The following is a 21,859-nucleotide window of genomic DNA, read 5'->3' as shown; positions in this document are numbered from 1 at the left end:
ATATTCTCTATTGTGTATCATTACACATATGTCACATATCTTATGTATCATATCTTCTGGTGTGTAACATTATTTTGCATATTCCATGATATGTATTAGTTCTTTACGTGTATATATATTCTGTGATATGTATCATAGATTTCAGAAGCAATACATATTATGGTGAAATACAGAAATAGCTACACAGGATTTTGGTTAACAACTATATACTACAATTAATGAACAGAAACTCCAAATATATGATAAATAATAATTACTTACTTCTAAGTAAAAGTCATAGCAAGGAATGTGTTTTTTGCCGAATGTATTCATAGTCTCCTTCAACATGTCTACATCTTCCAACTACTTTGAGCGAAGTCAGAGTGCTTGAATGAATTTGAATGCTTGAAAAACAAAAACTGGAACTTAAATCTGAGTGTTTATTGGTTGATGAATAAGTATGCTGAAAGAGAAATAGAATTTCACAACCAAGTATACAAATAAAATCTTTGTACACCTAGTATACCACTAAATTCCTAACATCCCAAAAGGATTACCAATATTCAAAGAATTATGATGTTTGTAGTATTGGCACCTGAACCATATAATAAAAATTTTAACAGATTCAAAATGCAGTCTCATTACTATGAATAATGTTTGTTGTAAACACTGTAGGATACATACATATGCTGATAAATTCCACATCCTGTTGTCAGCATAAACGTTTTCACCGATTCTAAGTGCAGTTTTATTACTCTGATGAATTTTCCAAGTAAACACTGGAAGATATATAACCTGATACATTACACATCCTGTTCTCAGAGCAGGGGTCAAGTTGGCTACCTCTTCACACGTGCTTTGTTGCTTTCAAGGGTATCGTATTATGGTGTCACATAAACAGTCTAATGACAGAAGTGGTAATTTGTTGCTTTATTTTCAGCAGATTTCTATTTCAGTCATCGACAGTAAAATAAAAGTGAAATGTTTAACAGTTGAAACTCTTAAGAGAAGTACTTTGAAATTTCGTGAACAATAGTTAAGAAAAAATGGCATAGCTGCTCATTTTATTTCTGATTTTACTTTTCTTTTCATTATACTTTGTTGGCTGAAGAATAAAATACAACACTCAATTTGAACCAAGAGATGAATCATTCAACTACAGAAGAAAAATCCTGAATGATTTCCACAAAGATAGGGCTAGAACTATTTAGTAAAAAGTAGAGTGGTGGTGTTCTGCTGGTGTAGATGAGTGTGGCCTCCAGAGGAGTTGTGCAGTCACCTTGCTAGATGATGTGGCCTCCTGATACCATTTACATAAACACTGGAATTGAACTGTCAAAATTGCAATTTACTTCTTCAATTGGGAGATCTCATCCTACCATCAAGTGGATGTCGGTACTCTGCAAAGAGGTTTTGGATTAGAGTGAACCAATCACTACAAGTCCTCACACAAGTTCAAGTTGTCTATCTTCCTCTCCCAATTACTCTGCCTGTGTCTTGGGTCACAGAAGTGGTACGTGGGACTGTTATGGTTCTGTCCTTGACTATCCCTCATTCTCTTCTTATGGGGATATTATTGCCTTTAGACAGTGCAGGCCTGTAACACGGTTGGGGGGAGCTGATTCCATGCGATAGACATCCTTTCAATACCGGATGTCAATTCCCGAATCAACAGATCAGAGATGATCCTCGTATCATACCCAGAAATCAGTGCAGGTCTTAATCCCCCATTCTTGGATTTGAGGTGAAGATAGTATGGTCCTCATTCTAACCTCGCATTGATGTTGGTACCACGTGAGGAGGTTTTGGATGTGGTTGACATACCAAGTACGGTCTGCCGCACCCTAGCCACTCTACATCTTTCAATTTCCACCCTTATGTCTTACACATTCCACACATGGGCACAGAATATAACTGGCTCAGAAGTGGTGTGGTTCCCCTTTTCTGGTCTTCGGTTCTATATCTCCCATTATAAGGGGTATCCTTCAAACTCTTTTGGGGGTACTTCTTTCGTTCCCTCGCACCGGTCCACCTCCTTCTCAATGTGGGATTCTAGCTGATCTTTTGAGAGGAGGTAAGTACTGTATCGGAAGTTATAATTTTCCTACACTGAAAATGTATTTCTGATAGATACTTACCTTCTTTCACACTTCCCACTCTTCCTCTCCATTCTCCAGTGCTCACATCTTCAGCCAAACTTCGAAGTGAATGTAGTGTAGAGGACGTCACATGCATCATGTAACCATATCATGCTACTATTGATTAAGAGATGACACATGATGATTTACATGAAAAACATGTTAAAATATAGTAATTCCACCAGGGGAAGAGCAAAAGGCTTGTGGCATATGTAAAGAAAAGTTCATATATAGAGGGGGCAGCAATGAAGAAGAATAGCTAATCTTGTGAGTAATACTGTATCAGTAGTACTACAAAATTTACAAAGAGAACTGATCCATTCCTTCTTAAAAAGAATAACAAAAATCAGTCTTCTACCAGTAAACACCAATTCAAAAAGCACTTCTAACAGTATTCTTTTGAATCCTCTTCATTATATAGAAACTACTATAGCAATGAGCAATCTACCAGAAACTATCAAAATCTCTTTATCTCACAATGAACAGCTTAAAAATGTTTAAAAACACTTCATCCTCTAATATGCATAAGCCTTCTCAAAGTAACAAGTCTGTTGAAAATAGAAGTGACCTCATAAATTATACAGGTAACAATAAACATTCCCCACATATCTCTAGCATTGTTAATCTTTCAGATACAACTCTCTCTGAAGCAGAACTCAGTCTCCTTAGTAAAGGTCTCAAATAACAGGTATGTTAATGAGCCCGAACTTCTTTCTGACCTGCATGAATTCTCTAGAAAACTAAGACTTTGCAAATTTTTTCATAACAAACCACACCCTATTGAAATCAACATATACCAAACTTCAAAGAAAAGTCTTTATGGACACCTCTACCAAACAGAGAACCACATTTAGGGAGTTATACTAAAATAGTAGAGAATGACATAATACAAACCTCAAAATCTTCCAAGCAATGTCATAATAATATTAACCAAAATGAAAAAACTGCTCTAAACAATCTTAAATTAAACAACAATATTATAATAAAGCCAGCAGACAAGGGTGGGGCTATTGTTATTCTTAACAAAGATGCCAATATCACGGAAGCTAACAAGCAACTAGAGGACACTAATTTCTACAAGAAACTCTCACATGATCCTACAACTCACTTTTTTAAGACCATAACTGATAAACTTAAAGAACTTCTCCAAAACAATAAAATTAACAAAGATATTTTTTAGCATTTTATACCCAGACAAGCTTTGCCTGGTAGATTTTATCTCTTTCCTAAAATACACAAACAATCCTGGTTGTCTGCTTTTGTTGACCAACACATAAACTGTTTCCCTGTACCCTCCCTTCTAACATAAATGATACTACTCACTTTCTTAATATCATAGAAGAAATTAATTCTAACAGACAGTTACCACTTAACAGTCTTTTTTGCACAATGGATGTTTCTTCCCTCTACACTAGTATTTCACATGATGAAGGACTAGATATTCTAAAGTAGGACAGCCGATCTTGAATCACTTAAAATAATTTATCTCATATGCAAACTCCTTTCACAAAACAATCAAGTTTACCTTTGATTACTTGCCTACCCAGATTAACTTCACATCACTGTTTTTCTAAAAGACAGAATTTAACACACTGACTTGTACAAAACACCCACAGACAGACCATAATACCTTCAGTATAAAAGCTGTCATCCTGCTCACACTAGATAGAACACTAACTACAGTCAAGCTCTTAGAATAAAGAATATATGCTCAAATGAAATAGACTAAAGAAAACACACCAAGGATCTGAAAGAGGATATAAAGATACCTAAATCAACAGACAGATCAAAAAGGCTAACAACACTCAGCAGAAAAACATCCTACAACAGAACAATACTACCGTTTCAAATAGAATTCCTCTTATTATTACCTATCACTTTTAACTCAGAAATGTTTCACAAATTCTAAAAAAACATTTTCATCTCCTACAACTTAATGATTGCCTTAAACAGATATTTCTTGAAGTTCTAGTTGTCTCTTTCCGAAAGAGCAGAACTCTAAAAGATATCCTTGTTCACACAAAAGTGAATTACATCCCACCAAAAAATGGTTGTTATCCATGCAATAAAGCTCATTGTTAAACCTGCAAGTTCATAAAAAACTACTGACTCATTTTCTGACAAGCACAACCAAAGAAACTTTAAAATTTCCAAAGAAATCACTTGTGGAACATAAAACACCATTTACCTTACACAGTGTAAAAAATGTAATCACCAATATGTTGGACATACACAAACAACTCTTAGAAAATGTTTCAACAAACATAAATCTTCTATTAATACTGAAAAAGATCTCTCTGTAACTCAACACTTTAACCAACATGGTCATTTTGTTAATGATGTTAGTCTCATCAGCACTGAAACAAAATTCAAAACTAAAGCTTATTGGATTGCTAATCTAAACACTGTTCAACCTTTTTTGAATCAATCTAGATCCTGGAATCACTGATCTCCAATCGTTGGTTTCATCTCTTTCAGAAAAATAATTTTTATTCTTTGCACATTTCTTTCATATAGTGTGAACTTTAATTTTTATAAAACTTGCTATTTATTTAAGATAATTTTACTCACTTGTTTCTTTTTCAATCAGTCTCCAGGTGTCACCTTTATTTTACCTAAATACTTAAGTATAGTTTATTTATTTCTTTTTTTTAACCATTTCTAAAGTAAAAATCAGCAACACCTTTTTACGTTGTGCTGGAAATGAGACACACAACAGTACATGGAAAAATATACTAAAAATTTCTTAGAAGATCAGATGACCTTCATGACATTACTCAACTTCCTTTATGTATCACTTATTAAATTACACCACCATTCCAAGTTTGCCCTTGAAGAAGAAAGATCCACCTTTCAAAAGCACTCAGGTTATATGGTTTTTATCATGTCGTGAATAAAATATATTATTAGGGTAAACATAATAACAGATAAGATGTCAAGTTTTATGATAAAAGTTTTCTATTTACTTAGGAGACAAAGTAAAGTATTTTTAATCGTAACATAAAAATCACTTTGCTCTTGGACTAGTTAAAAAAGATTTGATATATTCACAGACAAGTTGTTAGTAAAAATACTTCATTAAAAAACAGATTTTTTGTGTACAAACGACTTGTAACATTTACTGAAAGTCTGCCAAATGTGAAATACACATACTTTATTAAAAGTTATAGTATGAAAACTATATACAAGTATAAACAGTCATGTGGTCGTTCCATGGGACCAAGCCCGTATTGAGGAATTAAAAAGGAAACAACAAGTCTTTTTGATTGGAGTCCATAAAGTAGAAAAATTTCACTATAACTGTTTACCAGTATCATAACTTCAAGATGTTCAAGTTGACAGAGAGAATAGTTCTCTTTAGCTAAGTAACCAGATTTATTGCAGGATTACATGGAAACACACATGATATACCTTATGTTTAATACAGAAACTTGATTAGCATTTTACTACTTTGTTTCTAGTGTAAGCTGCAGCTAATATACAGTGTATGAATAGCATATTATAACATTATGTACACTGAATGTCTTAATATGCACAGCAATATATTTAACATTTCACAAATTAATTTCATGAATATATTAGAATCCTATTATAACATTATAATGTTAGTTCATTAGGCTATTAGCAAACTGTGAAATGGAAGTATAAAGCTAAAACAACAAATTTAAAAATTTAACAAAAATTTGTTTGAGGTTCCTTAATGCTTTCTCTCTCTTGAAAGACAGAAGGGTCAGAGGTTATCCAACTGAAATTTTCAAAACTATTAAGAAAATTGATAATACTGATGTACACATTTGTTTCCTACTGAACTTTGAGGGCAATGGAATATAAGGTCACAAATTTAAGATTTATAAAGACCATACATTTCCAAGTTATGTAGTTTTATTTCCCAAAAAGGGTGTATGTCTGTGAAACAATCTGCCAATAGTGGAAGCTGCAACTTTTCAAGAGTTTCCAAAAATAGCTAATGAATATTTTGGGCACAGGGCTGGGTTTAGTAACTAGTTTTCTGTGAGAGTAAAAAAAGATCCTTGATGGGTAAAAACACCTCTTGATGTTTCAAAATCTATTATTATTATTATTAATTTGGAATTTTTTTTTTTAAATCACAGTGAGTATAAACTTAAAAAGAATTGAGGTACCTTCAAAAATTGTATGCACTTCAAATCGTTCTCTTATTGCCTGATAAAAGTCCTGAATTAGTTCTGATACTTCACTTATAGTCCAATCTGAATACTTTTGAATCCGTTCTATCAGGACATGTGAGTGTTTTTTGACATCATGAGCTGCAGGTTCTGGAAGTGTCGCCAGAAACTCTAAAAAATCTTTGTCAACCTGTTTACTCTCAAAACTCATCTGACGTTGCTCCTTCCATTCTGAGTATGCTGTTGTTTCTGTAGAAGTAATGAAGATAATAGTTTTGTTTTACGGACGATTACACAATCATTTAGCAATAATATACAAAAACTAAATTCTAAATAGTTTGAAAAGAGTGATATTATTCAAAGAAATTAGTTAAATTACTCAAAACCAATTAAACGGATGTTTTATTTCTTGCCATCATTCCAAAGGAAAGTGATTATTCAAAAATACTTAACAATCAAAAAAATGTGTAAAAAAAGTATTTTGTGAATGTTAAATTTTTTAAATGTTTACCAATTCTTTTAGCTACTATATATTTGTGTCTTTTACCTAGTAAAAATAAAACTGCTAGAAAAAATGTCAATCACAATTTTAACCAGTAAGAACTGAACATAGTTTTTAAACACAAATGCATTACATTTGAAAAGACTGTATATCTTCCTATTTAATACTAAAAGTCAAAAATAACTTAGTTTTACATTTACCTTTAAATGTGTTGGTTCTTTTGATAATGCTTTTTATAGTCTTTGCTCTTTTTTCAGAGTGATGTCTTTTCTTTTTCTCAAACTTTGCAAAAGCATGAAAAGAGCTTTCTGGTTGTTCTCCACTGTTCTGAGATAAGGACCTGGATTTTTGGTAAAATACTGTGATTTTTAGACAAGTCTTCCTTTAGATGCAATGGAAGTAAAAAGAAACATCTTATTCTAGAGATTACTGTAATCCAAATTCTACCTCTTAAATAATTTTTGTACAAAAAAACAGGTTAAGATCTGCAACTTTATCTTGATGAAAGAAATACTCTCCCTACAATGCAACAAAGTAATGCAATACTTGTAAACTTGATTAATATACATTAAAAATAAAAATTTGGATAATATACAAAAATTTTACACAGTTTTTTAACAAGAATTTTTATTCATTAGAAAAATTAATTACTTTAAAAGAAATAATGTAAATGGCATTACATGAGAGCATCAAATCTAACACTGAACTCAAAATACACCCTGTAACTATGACATAATAAAACAGGTAATGTCCACAAACTATAAGTTTTAGAAGATGCAATAACTAATAAGGTTATAGAGATATTATATAAAAACAATATCTGATACTTAATGTAAATGAAAACAGGTTTACTATTAAAATCTAACCTTCTGGAAATTTTGGTTTTCTGTTCTGAAACACCTGAGTGATTAGGTTTTTGATAAAGCTCCTTATGACATTTGGAACAATATCCCTGCCAAGCTGGGTTACCATAGAAACCACAACCATTCTTACATAACAGATCAGATTCAGGTATATGAAGAAGATTAGCTCTTCTAAACCTGTGGGAAGGTTCTATTCGTCTTGACATTCTTCAGAATTTTAGGCTTTACAACTTTGTTCACCAACTCAAAATTCTAATGAGAAATAAACAAAAATAAAAACATGTTTTAAAGAAAAGAATAAATAGTTTGACATTAATTTGGTTATATTTAGTAAAAAACAAAAACTTTATGACTTCCAGTTTATGTATTAGACAATCATTCCAGGAGACCAATTCACTGTACATGTATGATCATAATTTAATTTTTGGCTCTACCTGGAGAAATACAGAAATTAAACATTTTCATTCTTTTTTATTATGTAAATAACCAATATTTCTGATTTTGATTAATTTTACTGCATTTTTTGCTCCTATGCAACATCACTACAATTCCTCAAGATATGGTAACACATTGATAATTTCTAATATGCATACTTATTTTATTTTATCATGATAGATATTTTCAAAGAACTAAAAAAAAACAAAAAAACAACAGAAATGAAATTTATATAAAAAATCTAAGAATAGTTTCTGTATTATCTCCAAATCCTCTGGGAAAGGACTTGGGAGGTAATGGTTTTATCTGATATAAAAAAAATTGTGTTTAAGTGTGGTTATATTAGCTCAATGATTTCAATTGCAAAAGGTGATATAGCAGCATAAAACTAAGAGAGTAGCTAGAAAACAGATATAGCTTAATTTTGTTCAAAATATATAGATGTTGAGTAATGTACCCAAATCGAGCCAAAATGAATGATTATCTTTGCTTTCGAGGCTGTCAGCTGTTTGTCATTTGGTTGTCATTGTGTATGCTCTGATAGCAGAGAACACCTGGCTAATAAATAATGTAAATATTCATATACACAGACTGAACTGTTATCAGTCTGTTAAGTTATAAAGTAAAAATCATGCTGATATTTGTTAAAAGCTTTCATAATTTTCTTATTCATTTGGATTTCATGACTTATTTATACATATATTGGACATGTGTATGTGTGTGTGTATGTATATATATATATATATATATAATTTGTTTTTCACATTTTTCTTATTCCCATGGTAATAAAATAAAATTCAGTTTAATATTTGTTGAAAGCTTCCACATTTTTCTTAATGATGTAGACTTCATGATTTATTGCATATACTAGATAGATTTGGAATAAATTTACTGAGTTTGATATTTTTGTGATTCCTACAAACCTTTACAACCACCAATTAACCAGAAGAACCTGATCCCTTGACCACAAATCTTGCATACCACAGGCCATAATTTGGAATTTCCTGTCATATTCTTTCTAACCCCAATGTTCTTTGTGCTTCTACCTAAATATTAACAATATGTATGAAGTGACATTTCATACCATACACCAGTACAAGAAGCACTTGAATGATAAGAATCCATCAGATAGCTTCACCAGTCAAACACCATCAGTACTTTTAAATCTAATTATCACTGTAATCTAAAATTAATACATATAAATAATTTTTACTTACTCCAGAAATATACGGAAAATTATGCAAAAGGTAGGGCCATGATAAAAGTGCTATGAGTTCAAAGTTGATGTGGAACAGAGTCCACAAATAAAAATATATAAATTGATTTAAACTGAAGATAAGACATGTTCATAAGAAAGGAAAAGAGGGAAATTCAAACCTAATTGATTATTGAAGACATAATGGAGAAAATTAGGGATATATGCTATAAGTTTAAGAAGTTAAATCGACAGACAGCATGGAAGATTTACAGAATTATAGAAAAGCTAGGGATTTGGGTACACGCGGGGATTATGAAATCAAAAAAGGCTTATGAGGAACACTTCACTTATAATAAATATAAAGCCCAATCTATCATTTAACTCACCACTTGTCATGGAGTTAAACTGGATATCGTGTATGGTGTGTTCATTGTCTTGTACTCACCAAATATAAACTATATCTATAGAGGATTTGAAGGATATACAGCTTTTATTATTTCAAATATATTACACTGCTTGTCTGATGAATAAATAAATAAAATAAATTGATAGCTATATATTTTTCAAATCCTATATAAATTCACTGTAGTAAGTAAAAAAACAACTGCATGATACTAATGAATCTAATAAGGATTTTTTTTTAAGTATTAAAGGTAAGCAAAATGTTAAAATTAGGTTCAGTAATGAGCCGTTATCTGTTTTTATTGATCCTTTAATTGTTGTAAGTAATGAACCGTTATCTGTTTTTATTGATCCTTTAATTGTTGTAAGTAAAAAATGGTTTTGCAAAGTCTCTGTTGGTCCTTTAGTTGTTGTATGCAATGAGCCATTATCTGTTTTTATTGCATGCTGATAGCAAAATTTTTGTACAAGACTACGAGATAACTGAACTTTTTAAGTGTTTTCTTTTACTTTTATAAGAGAAGAAATTAGCAATAATTCTGACCCTGTGCATTCTATGGAAAACCATGGAATAGGCCAAAATCTTTTATATGATGTACGTTGGTGGTAAGTAGAGGGATGAGAGATGAACAATAGATAATGCACTAGGATAAGACAAAGTTTTCTCAAGGGTTTTAAAGGAAATCAAAGATTAGATATTACAGCCCCTCTTTCTTTCATTTTTGGTAGGTCAACAGACAGTGGGCAGGTGCCTGAGGATAGTCGAGTTGCTAAAATTATTCCTTGTTTTTCAGAGGGTAATAAATTACCTTGGAAATTATTGGCCAGTTAGCCTTACATCTGTTATGGTAAGAATTCACGTCAGATAAGAAACTTTGCAGAATCAGGTATTATATCTTAAGAGAAAGCTAACATGGATTCACTAAAGGGGAAACCTTGCCTTACTAATCCCTTAATTCTTTTTCAAAGATTTTACTTATCTGAAGAAGGTGCAAAATATGATGTACTTATACTTTCAAAGAGATTTTAATTAGATGCAATACAGAAAATTAGTTTAAAAAATCACACCAGTAAGGGCTAAGGAAAGACTAGTTATCAAAACTATTCAGCTGTAACTAATAATAAAGATTTTACTTCTCACTTTACCAAAAAAAAAAAATTTTTTTACTCTTAATATAGTACCATAATGTGCCTAAAAAGAAATTAAAAGGTGATTTTATTGAAGTTTACAATATTATCTGGTGGATCGAAAGGATAAATGCCTCTGATTTCCTTGTGCTATATTTTAAAGATAATAGGATGAGAGAACACGTTTAAGATTTATAAAGGACAGGCTAGACTCCAGTTAAGATTTTAATTTTTCCAACAGGGTGACTAGCTTATGGAACGAGTTGCCATTAATAGTAGGGGAGGCCAGCTTCTTTTAAGAGTAGGGAATTAATGATTTCCTGAGAAATAAAGGTTTAAATTTATAATTTTTTCAAGAGTGAGTTAGCAAAAGAACAGTCTTGAAGGACCAAGTGGTCCTTTGTTGTCTGTATGTTATACTATTAAACTTCCCACTTTTCAGAAGTTTTGAACCAAATAGCCATACTCATCCTATTACCTCCTTCTCTCCCACCAATACTTCTCCAGTATTTTAGAAGTTTTAGGGACTACGTAATATGGAAATAAGTCAAATGCCAATACCATATGTTTGTCTGCTCTTCTAAGTTGATTGTTCCAGACTAAAAATATAGACATTTTGGGGTTTTTTACCTTTGACCCCCTAAAATCATTACAAAAAATATAATATAATAGTAGTTATAAAACTCATCTCGAGTTTATAACCTACATGTAGTATCACTGGGTAATATAATAATGCATTATTGTTTTCTGTCTGCAAAATAAATCACATTTTTCAAACACAAAAAGCATACTGATTAATATTAACTTGGGTACCCTCACTGTTCATATTTTTGGCTATAAACCAAACAATGTCTCCCAAGGTTCAGCCAAGCCAGGAGGTTTAGGTTAGTCCTAAAGTTATATACAATGCTAACAATGTAAAATAATCTTTGTAAGTACAGATAAAATTGATATTAATACAATGTAAAATAATCATTGCAGCAAGATAAACATTAAAAATAAAAACAGAAATATTGAAAACTAATCAATAAACATATTCATATATTAAGTATTCTAACTAATACTATGGTAAAATTATCACTTGTTTAGACCAATGCCCAAGTCAAAACTACTACACCATGTTAAAATTTATACTTGGTTCGACCAGCTTAGTAAATGTATGTTAGTCCTAAATCCATAAATTAGGCTAATCATTACAGCAATAATAAGTAAAACTAGTTATAATAAATATAATAACCAGTACTGATGATAAAAGTAACCTTATAAAGAAAGGATATGGTGCAACTAACTTACTACTGTTGCTGGTAAATGAACAACACTAAATACCCATATAATCTGCTGAGATTGAAAGAGTTATCCACTACTAGAACAACACCTTTACTCCCATAGCCCTCATGTCAATTTGTTCTCATGGGCATCTGCAATAATTTTTCCAGGGGAGGGGGCAAAGTCAAAACCAAGGGACAAAGGTTTTGCCATTACAGTCAAGAGAACAGACAAGCTCCCACAGTCAGATTTGATTGATTTAAGCCATACTGCAGACTTGAAGCTATATGTACTAAATCAGTGGTTCGCAACCCTTTCACCACCACCAAGGACCCCTTTTATTATTATTTTTTCCCCATGTTTTTGAAAGATTCCGTCTACCCAAAAAACTGTTTTTATTAACTAATAATTAAAATTTTTTCACATTTTTCACTATCAAATAAAAGACATATAACTGAGTTTGCAATTAAAAAACAGCAGTATTAAAAGACCTACTCATTTATTGAGATGGTTGATGTTGCTAACAGCTCATGAACCCCCAGTATTACTTTCGTAAACCCCAGGGTTCTGGATACCCCAAGTTGGGAACCACTGTACTACAGAATAGTCAGTTGACCCTGACCATGCCATCTCATTCGATGTCTGCAAGACTGCATCAGTCTCTTTGATAACCTGCTGAAGGTATTATCAGCAGGTGGCAACAGGCTAACCCCAATCACACGGTGACAGGGCTCAGGGGATGTCGGCAAGACCTTGTGGGTTTCTTTGATGACCTGAGTGAGAATTTCCATGTCTAATATCCAAGAAGCCACCATGGTAGTGACATTTTTAAATATTTAGGTACAGGATAGGTATCTAGAGACTTTAAGTAAAGCTACTGACAAACCTGGCAACTTTTATTAGAATTGAAAATTAAGTGTAATAAGTAGTGTGAAATTGTGAAATGAATAAAAAACTTGTAAATTCATATACATGTGCTGAATGAATAAAGAATGAATTATGTTTCTCATTTTCCAGGAGGGCAAGTGCCCCCTTTAAGTCAGTTAAATTCAATTGTTATTAATTTTCAGAAAAACAATATATATGTATATATATATTATTATTTTTATAATCTAAAATGTCCATGTTTTGAACCAAACAATTACATTTTAATTTTTATCAATAGCATTTGAACCTACACATTTCTTTATCTATTCTATATGCAACAATTAATACACAAACCTTTATTTGGAGACTTGTAAACCCTTACAAAAATGACTATTTTATGAACTTAAAGTGTATTGTTTTGCCTTTTTTTTTTCTCACAAGATAGAACTTAATAAACTGCAGAAGAAATATAACATTAGAAACACCAATGTACGTTTTTAACAATAATTTTCTGATCAGATAGTTCACTTATTGTGTCAGTTTTTCAGTTCATATTAAAATATGCTAACAATAACAGTCAGTTTATTATAAATTATAATTCACAAATCTTGCTATTCATCATACATTTTTAGGTCAATCTGTGAAAGTCAAAACAAATACCTTTTTATACTCTATATTCTCATACTAAAAGTTGTAGGCTGTATGTTTGATAATTATTTCTATTTTGTTTTAATATTTTACTTCTATTTAAGTATCTTTTTATATTTCATACTTTATATTATAAATAAGATAACTGAAAAAAATTGGGAATTTAAAAACCTGCAAATAGGGATCATAAAAACAGTAAGGAAACAAGGCTGGAGATACTATAGACATTATTTACTCAAACTAGAAACCCCTATTTTGACTATGCTGTTACCTAGAATTACATTTCGTGTAGCCAAAATATGGATTTGTAGTTTGAGTAAATAACGTCTACAATATCTCCAGCCTTGTTTCCTTACTTTTTTTTTACAATCCCTGTTTGCAGGTTTCTAAATTCCCAATTTTTATTTATTTTGATGACTGGCTTTTTTTATAGTTTTTAATAAAACTTTATATCATGTGTATTGATTTTTTAACTCCTTCACTTCATACATAATACATTGATTGGCTCCTTAAAGACACCAATTGTATAATGTACAAAGCACTGAGTATCTACATGTTACAGTCATCTAATGTTCATCCAATGTTGGCTGGTAATTCCTGTTTCACCCTTTTAAAGGAACACCAGATATTTGTAAAAAAGCTAACTTCAGAGGGTAATGATAACATCGTTTACACTAGAATTACGATTTTTTAGCTTATGTAAAATATATAACTAATAAGAAATAAATCGACTTTTCATTACCCCTATGACCTTCGCAGTACTTTACTTACTAATTTAGTATTCTACAAAAGGTTTGGGTGCAATATACCAAGCAGTTTTGGTTATTAGCTGGCAAGAGAATATTATTAAGAATTACAAATGGGTCGTTTTGAGCGTATTTTCATTTCCTTGTAAGTCTAATACACGAGCTTTTTTGTGCATTTTTAAATGTGTACACCCTCAGCAGTTAATAGGAAAGGTTTTACGGAGTTGTTTGAACTGAATCTTTACTGGCTAAGGTCCCCCACCCCCCCACGAACGTTCTATTACTATTAATTTAAAGTTTTGTGCAATTCCTTGCGATCCCCAATATTATGAACGACTATCGTGGTTCATGATATAATTTTCATATGAATCATACATAAGTTTCATATTTAAAATTAACTTACTAATACTACAGACTACGAACTGTACAGTAATTTATATTATTACGAAAATATAACCTTTCCTCGTACACGTAACTTACCAAAAGCAGCTCCCAACTTGCACAAGACTTCCGCTTAAGGATAAAAGCTAACGTTTCACTTTCAGGAAGAACTTTACGTTTAATCAGCTCAATAGTTAGCCAGTAAAACTATATATTATAGCTGTAATAATAATGCCACACAATAAAAACATTATCAGTAACAAAAATATTAACTCAGAACGAAAAAAAATATATAAAAAACCACAATGTTAGCAATATGTAAATACACAACTAGGAACCGAAACCATCGTAAAACAACACGAGCTTCCTGCATACGTCATGTTTTAAAAAGACGTTTTTTAGTATTATCTTCTAGTTTGCCTAACCTCCGACGAACGCAGTAAAACGCAACCTAACTGGCTCATGTAAATCAGCTGATTATAGAGGGTCTAAAATAAAATGTATTACATGAACGCTGTAATAGACAAACTCTTACGTTTTGCTTGTCGAACACTTATCATTTCAGGTGTCCAAACTGCGAAGTTAACTCATTATTTAAGTTCTGTAGAGCATATTGGTGTATAAAACACATATTAATAGTAGGAATGAACGATCTGAAGAAGCTGTAAAACGAAACGTCGAGTGTCCAATTAAAAAATAATTATAAATTTGGTGTTATAAAGTCGTTTATTTCTAGTGCGAAGTTAACTGGTTCCTTATTGAACTGATTGTGATTGATAAAATTGCTGGAATTGGTTTATATTCTGTATTATCCCCAAATGATTTTATTATGTTAATAACTAATTTTGTATTTTGTAATAATATTGAGATTTTTTGTATTATTGTTTTTAGTGAAAGTTTTAATACAATGATATATTCTTTAAAAAAATATTTTTTCTATTACAAAAAGAATACTTTTGGTCTTGCTGACATCACCAAAACACTCAAGTAGTTGAGAATTAAATACTCAGTGGTACAGCGGTTTGTGGGCTTATAACGTTAAAAATCGAGTTTCGATACTCGCGATGTACACAGCACAGATAACATATTGTGTAGCTTTGTGCTTAAAATAAAGTAATCAGTTAAGAATTGAATATATATGTACGTAAATATACATATATACAAATTATATTTATTTTCACATATTTGAGAAAGAACATCCCTTAACGCATCTTCTGGTTGTATACTGTAATACAGTTTTTAAAGACCCCAAAAGCAGTAAAATAATCAATTGCCTATGTAACTCTTGCTGGATGTCTTCTAAAATATTGTAACTAGCAGTAGCAGTATGAAGACATTTAATATAAGCATTGCACATATAAAAATATGTCCATTTCAATTTCCAGTAAGATCAAAGTACATGAAACTAATCGTTGCAAAAAAAAAAAAATGTTAAAATAACGGTGAAATGTAAACATAGCAAATTCATTTAGTGCAACATTTTTATTTTCTGAAAATAAGGAAAGCTAAATCAGGTGTACTTGGCGATTACATCGTTACCTTCTTAATTTATAATTTATACCCGACTCGATTACCTGCTCAGACGTAATTCGTCGCATTGCAAGTTGAATATTTCCATTTTGTGTGCTTGTTTAGATACACGTAGTCCGCATTTTCTATATCGATAAAAAATACAGTTTTGTATTCTATAAGTTAAACTTATGTGCTCCAAGTTTGATCAGGATGTAAAATGATATTTTGTTAAAGTAATTTATCTTCTTTGAACTAACACAATATTGTTTTAAATTATATATATATATATATTAATTTTATAAGTAATAAGTTATAATAATAAGCATATTTTGCAAATAATACTTTGCATCGTTATACCAATAAAGTAAGTTATTATTTTGGAAAATAAAGAATCTCCATATGTCTATAGTTTTAATTCTAAATATTGGTGTACTGGTTTCCATGGTAACCGTCGATAAACAGAATGTAATAGTCGGAACACCAACGTCTTTGGTAAGAATATTTTTCGAGATTAATTTTGATTTTACCGTATTTATCTTAGTGTCACTAAGTTTTCACTTCTGCGTTAGAGAATAAGGTAAATAATAAGGAAAAAAACGGCGTTATCTTGGAGACAATCATATACAAGCGTTCATAGTGAGAACGATAATTTAAGTATAGTATGTGAATCACAAGACATACTAGTAATATGTATTATTACAAACTTATCATAAAATAATTGCAAGCTGATATTTAACGTAATATAAAAATGAATAGAAAAACTCCCATGAAAGATGAAAATCAAAACATCAAGGAGAAATTAGTAGAACAGTTTATACAGCAAAAAATTACAAAAGAAAGGAAAGTTTCAAATTTAAATTATCTTAAAATCAGCCAACAATGGCGATCTCTTTTGCGAGATGTGAAATCAAAAGAGCTTCAGAAAGAATTAGAAATTTTAAAACAGACCTTTCAACGTGTGCTTGATAGAAAAGAAACAGTTATTGCATCACTTCAGAAAGATCATCAGGACCATGATCTTCAACACGATCGGATTGTTAATGGCCATCTTCAGAATTTGGATAAATTGATAGAAATAGAAAGAGAAAGAGTACAAAATTGTTATGGTAATTACCTCTCTCGGAAAAAAAAGCTTGGAGAAGAATTTGGTTCTTCAGAAGACAGAATATGTATTTGTCAGCAAAAAGACATGTCAAATTTGGTTGATGTAACATTTGCTATGGAACAACAATTTTTAGAAGCTGAGGGTGAAAGGAAAGCAGAGCTTCAAAGTAAAAAGGATGATCTTAAGGATAAAATTGTAGAAGAAAAGCAGACATTACAAGTTGTTTTAGAAGGCTACATTGAAGGCCTCTGGCAGCAGTTTCAAGAAGCATTGCAAGGATATACTGAAAGCACAGAAAGCCGGAGAAAAGCATTTGAAGAACTAAAAGCAAAGGATGAACAAAATGCAAGACAGATAGATGTACAAAAAAGGAAATTACAGTCAATCTCAGATAAGATTTCACAGTTAAAGTTTAAAATTTCTATGTATGCTAAAGATGACAGCCAAGAAGACAATGTTTTAAAAAAGGAAAAAATTGAACTTCAAAATTCTGCTTCTTTGATGAAAGACAAAATCAAGGAAATTCAAGAAAAGGAGAAATATGCACTCAAGAAAATGGTTACTCAGAGTGATGGAATAATACAAAAACTTAGTATTATTTCATCTGAGGCAGAAAACATCCTTAAGTCATATGAGAGATGTAGGAAACTAGAAACAGAAGAGGAAAAAGTGTTACCATTTTATACATCTAGTGAAGAGGAGATTGAAGTAGACATATTCAAACAAACAAAAAATATAATAAAGGAAGAAGCTGCAGACTATCCAATGCTTGAAAATTTTTGGAAAAAACATAACAAGGTGTTATTAGAGACTTTAGCTCTGCAAAAGGAATGCCAAGATTATGAAAACGAGAACAAGTTTTTAAAGAAACAACTGAGTGATTACTTTGTGGGACTCAATAAAGATAGTGAAAAAACCAATCCACTTCTGGTTATTAATCAACAATTTGATCCTCCTCAGAAACTGGAACAACAGCGACCGGTCATCATTGAAGCAGCTCATATAATCCAGCATATCACTGAATAGAAGTGATTATAATAGGTGAACTTTTAACTCAGCATTGTTTCTGTATTAGCTAAATAATAAAACAAGTGTCTGAAATATAAAAAAATAATAATAATTATAATGGGTAGAGTTTAAAGATAAGAAGATTTTTTTGTTTAAATATTTAGTAGTTTAAATCACAGAAATTTGTGGAATAGTTTTCATTCTTGTGGCAAGTAATAGGTTAACCACTACAAGGCAATAGTGTCTCATTGTCTTTACTATGTGGCATACAATTTGTAAAATTGGAGCACACAATTTTTCGAGATGTTCCTTTAAAGCAAATATATAAAAGAGGAGGCCAAGTTGTAGTTGATGCAATTTATCACTGAATGAAATAAAATGTACAAAGATGTCCATTCAATATAATGAAATACCAATAACTCATGATCCTGTAACTGTCACTTATGGCTCAAGGAATCAAAAACTCGCCAGAATAAAAATGTCAGTGCAACAAAAATGCCCATAGGTGTCTTTAATGTATAATTTTACATATATATTATGAAAGTAAAAACATACTTAGAATCCTGTTCTCAATCATTTGTTATAGAGAAAATGTGTGATTAGCTCTTTTTCTAAACTGGTTTTGAATTTTGCACAAAGCAACTCGAAGGGTATCTACACTAGCCATAACAAATTTTGCAGAGATAGACAAAATGAAAGGCAGCTAGTCAACACCACCCACCACTAACTCTTAGACTACTCTTTTACTAATGAATAGTGGGATTGACTACCACATTATAATGACCAACTGGCTGAAAAAGTAATTATTTTTGGCAATGGAATGAGCTGCAGATTGTGAATTTAGCATCCTAACCACCAGGTTATTCTAAACTGGCAGGTTTATGTTTGAAAATTACTATTGTGTCTAACACAGGCACGTAATAATAAACTAGGAAATTTTTTGGTGGATTTTGTGAAATTATTTACCACTAAGCAAAAGATAGTTTTGATATGACCAAATACCTCAGGAATCTAGCTCTCTTTGAACACGTATATAGTGCCAGTTTTGATATTGGATCACTATATAGTAATATCCTATTAAAGGAAGTGAATGATCTATGTAGTGACTTAGTTTTTGAAAAGTGTGACATTTTAAATTGTCTAACTAAAGAAGTATACCTTGACCTACTTAATTTTGCAACAAAAGAATCACAATTTCTCTTTCAAGGAAAATTTTTTTAACCAACTCAATAGTGTAGCATTGGGATATAAATTAGCTCCATGCCTATCTAATGTTTTCCTATGCTACCAAGAGAAATTATGTGGACATCTGATCCTGATGATTTCAGTCCACTTCTTTATAAAAGGTATATAATTAATTCTTCTTTATTTTTCAAAAACAAATGTGACATCCAAAAATAATCAGTTTTTGAATGAGAAACATCAGAGTATAAAGTTCACTGTTGAAGAAGAAACAGATGCTACATTACCTTTTTTTGAACTATAAAGTTTTTAACAAGGGAAAAGCATTATCATTATCATGTTACCAAAAGCCAACGTTTTCAGGTTTATGTTTCAACTACAGTAGTTTTGTTCCAAAAATAATTTAGTGTTTATGCTGATTCACAGGGCCTTAAAAATAATAAGCACTAAGTTGGCATTCAGTTTAGAACTTAGTAACATCAAAAGCTTTCATAAGAATTGTTTCTCTTAAAAACTCATGAACAAGATAATGTACAAGTACTTTGTAAAATTATTTGATGTACCTAAACCACCTTTGGCTATTGTGTTACCTTTTATAGGTCCTTCAAATTTCAAAATAAAGAAAAAAAGATTTGAACATTTTAAAAACATCATATACACAAATATTTAAATTTCAAGTACACAGAGAAGATTTCTTTAAGGTGAGAGATACAATTCCAATGCTAGGGCAATCATATGTCATTTACAAATTCACATGTACCTGTTGTAAACAGGTAAATACTGGTTCCATATGTCACCTCTCAGCACAAATTAAAGAACACCTAAAACCGAACAAAGGAAATCAGTCTAATATCTATTTACATTGACACAACATGTGTGATGGGACAGTTACTGACACAAACTTCAGCATTCTCTGCTCTGCAGAGAATGAAATCTCTCTTTGGATAAAGGATTCTTTATTGATCAGATGACTGAAACCAGAACTGATGAAGTTCACATCCTTTAAAGTTACTGCTTTATATGTTCATATATAGAAATTCACTGGGTAATGTACTTGTCTAAGAACATAAAGCTAAAATATTACACAAGAAAAGAGAATACTACATCTTAATAGATAAACTAACCTGCTACTGAAATATGGTAAATCAAACTTACATTTAGATAAAAGTTTATCATGATACCTTGAATATTTATCATCACTTAAAATTTGATGAAATATTACAAGAGAAGCCAAACTCTATTACTGAAAGCAGCAGTATTATTTATTTTATTTTTTATCCAGGAATGAAATGGAAAATAATTAGTCATGTGTCCAGCTCAGTTTTCTCAGATGTAAGAAACAGTATATTTTTGTATCTAAATAACCTCAGTTGTATAGCACAAGATCACTTAAGAATTCTATGAGACAGTTATGTGAAAGTAACTGCAGTTCACATTCTATTTTAAACAAGTTTCCTTATCAGAATTGTACTTCTAAACTTGTTAACATACTGTAGTTGGCCATATCACACAGCTGACTCTTGCGAAACACCATTCAGGAGAGACTCGCCTTATAAGTATACCTTAAATTTGGGGTATGTTTCTTTCCAGGAGTGCAATATTTAATACTGAATCACTACATCCTATGAAAACAATTTTCCTTGAACAATTCAATTTAAGTGATAAAATTTTTACCACCCTTCCTTTTTCAAGATGGCTACGAACTTTTTTCTCTACTGATTGACATGTTTCATAAGAACACCACCCCAGTTAATTAATGAAAACTTTCTTCAAAAATCCTTGTCTTATAGGAATGGATTAATGATACTCTCAACTATATTTTAACATGTATTTAAATAAATAAGTCGTATATTTTTACTTCTTAATTATTAAAAAATACAGAGAAATGTGTGTTTCAAGTTATCAGTAACATAAGCTACTTAATCATTAGATATGGTTATAATCCAGGTTAGAGTTTATGTAAGATATAATTTTGGAATTTTACAGTGAAAATGTTTTTAATAATTACTTCAAATCTAGGCTTTGTTTGAAACTGAGTTAAAACTAAAACTTTTTTGGGGGAAAGTTTGTCACAGTATTCCATGATTTCAGAAATTGTTCTTAACACTGATTTTGTGTTATACATTTATTATTGTTAATTGTGACAATATTTCTTTTTCCATTGTTAAGTCATCGTACAAAAAAGAAATAACAAATATTATTCTTCATCCTAACCCAAACATTGTATTACCAACTAGCATTTGTAATAAAAACCTTTATATTAATCCGATCAAATCAGATTTAGTTACCAGTTTACACTAGTAATGTATTTGATAAAAAAAACTTTTTATTTAATTGAACCAAATAAAATCCAC

At 31.0% G+C, this 21,859-nt stretch overlaps 2 protein-coding genes across 3 annotated transcripts in view; one reads left to right on the top strand and one right to left on the bottom strand.

The window, feature by feature from the left end:
• Positions 1-15,329, bottom strand: part of LOC106460636 (rab5 GDP/GTP exchange factor-like) — a 42,134-nt gene extending 26,805 nt beyond the window's left edge. Inside the window, exons 1-4 of one of the 2 annotated variants that reach the window (XM_022387392.1) lie at positions 15,234-15,329; positions 7,631-7,879; positions 6,965-7,104; positions 6,260-6,511 (exon numbers count right to left, since the gene is read on the bottom strand). In XM_022387392.1, the coding sequence (XP_022243100.1) occupies positions 6,260-6,511; positions 6,965-7,104; positions 7,631-7,833 (595 nt within the window). In that variant the 5' untranslated portion in view covers positions 7,834-7,879; positions 15,234-15,329. Of the gene's footprint in view, positions 1-6,259; positions 6,512-6,964; positions 7,105-7,630; positions 7,880-14,797; positions 15,103-15,233 lie in introns of those variants that run through there. The other variant, XM_013920362.2, reaches the window with a different exon arrangement.
• A 1,647-nt stretch (positions 15,330-16,976) lies between these two features.
• On the top strand, positions 16,977-18,420 carry LOC106460631 (coiled-coil domain-containing protein 65-like). The gene has a single exon (XM_013920357.2). The coding sequence runs from the start codon at positions 16,977-16,979 to the stop codon at positions 18,339-18,341; it is 1,365 nt and encodes a 454-aa protein (XP_013775811.1). The 3' UTR covers positions 18,342-18,420.
• Positions 18,421-21,859: the final 3,439 nt, after the last annotated feature.

This window comes from Limulus polyphemus, unplaced genomic scaffold, assembly GCF_000517525.1.
Source record: "Limulus polyphemus unplaced genomic scaffold, Limulus_polyphemus-2.1.2 Scaffold806, whole genome shotgun sequence".
Taxonomy (NCBI): Eukaryota; Metazoa; Arthropoda; class Merostomata; order Xiphosura; family Limulidae; genus Limulus; species Limulus polyphemus.
Note: the sequence above shows the minus strand (reverse complement) of the source record. Positions and strands in the feature narration are given on the sequence as shown.

Coding starts and splice junctions, on each gene's coding strand:
- LOC106460631 (XM_013920357.2), top strand. CDS start 16,977: ATGAAAGATGAAAATCAAAACATCAAGGAGAAATTAGTAGAACAGTTT.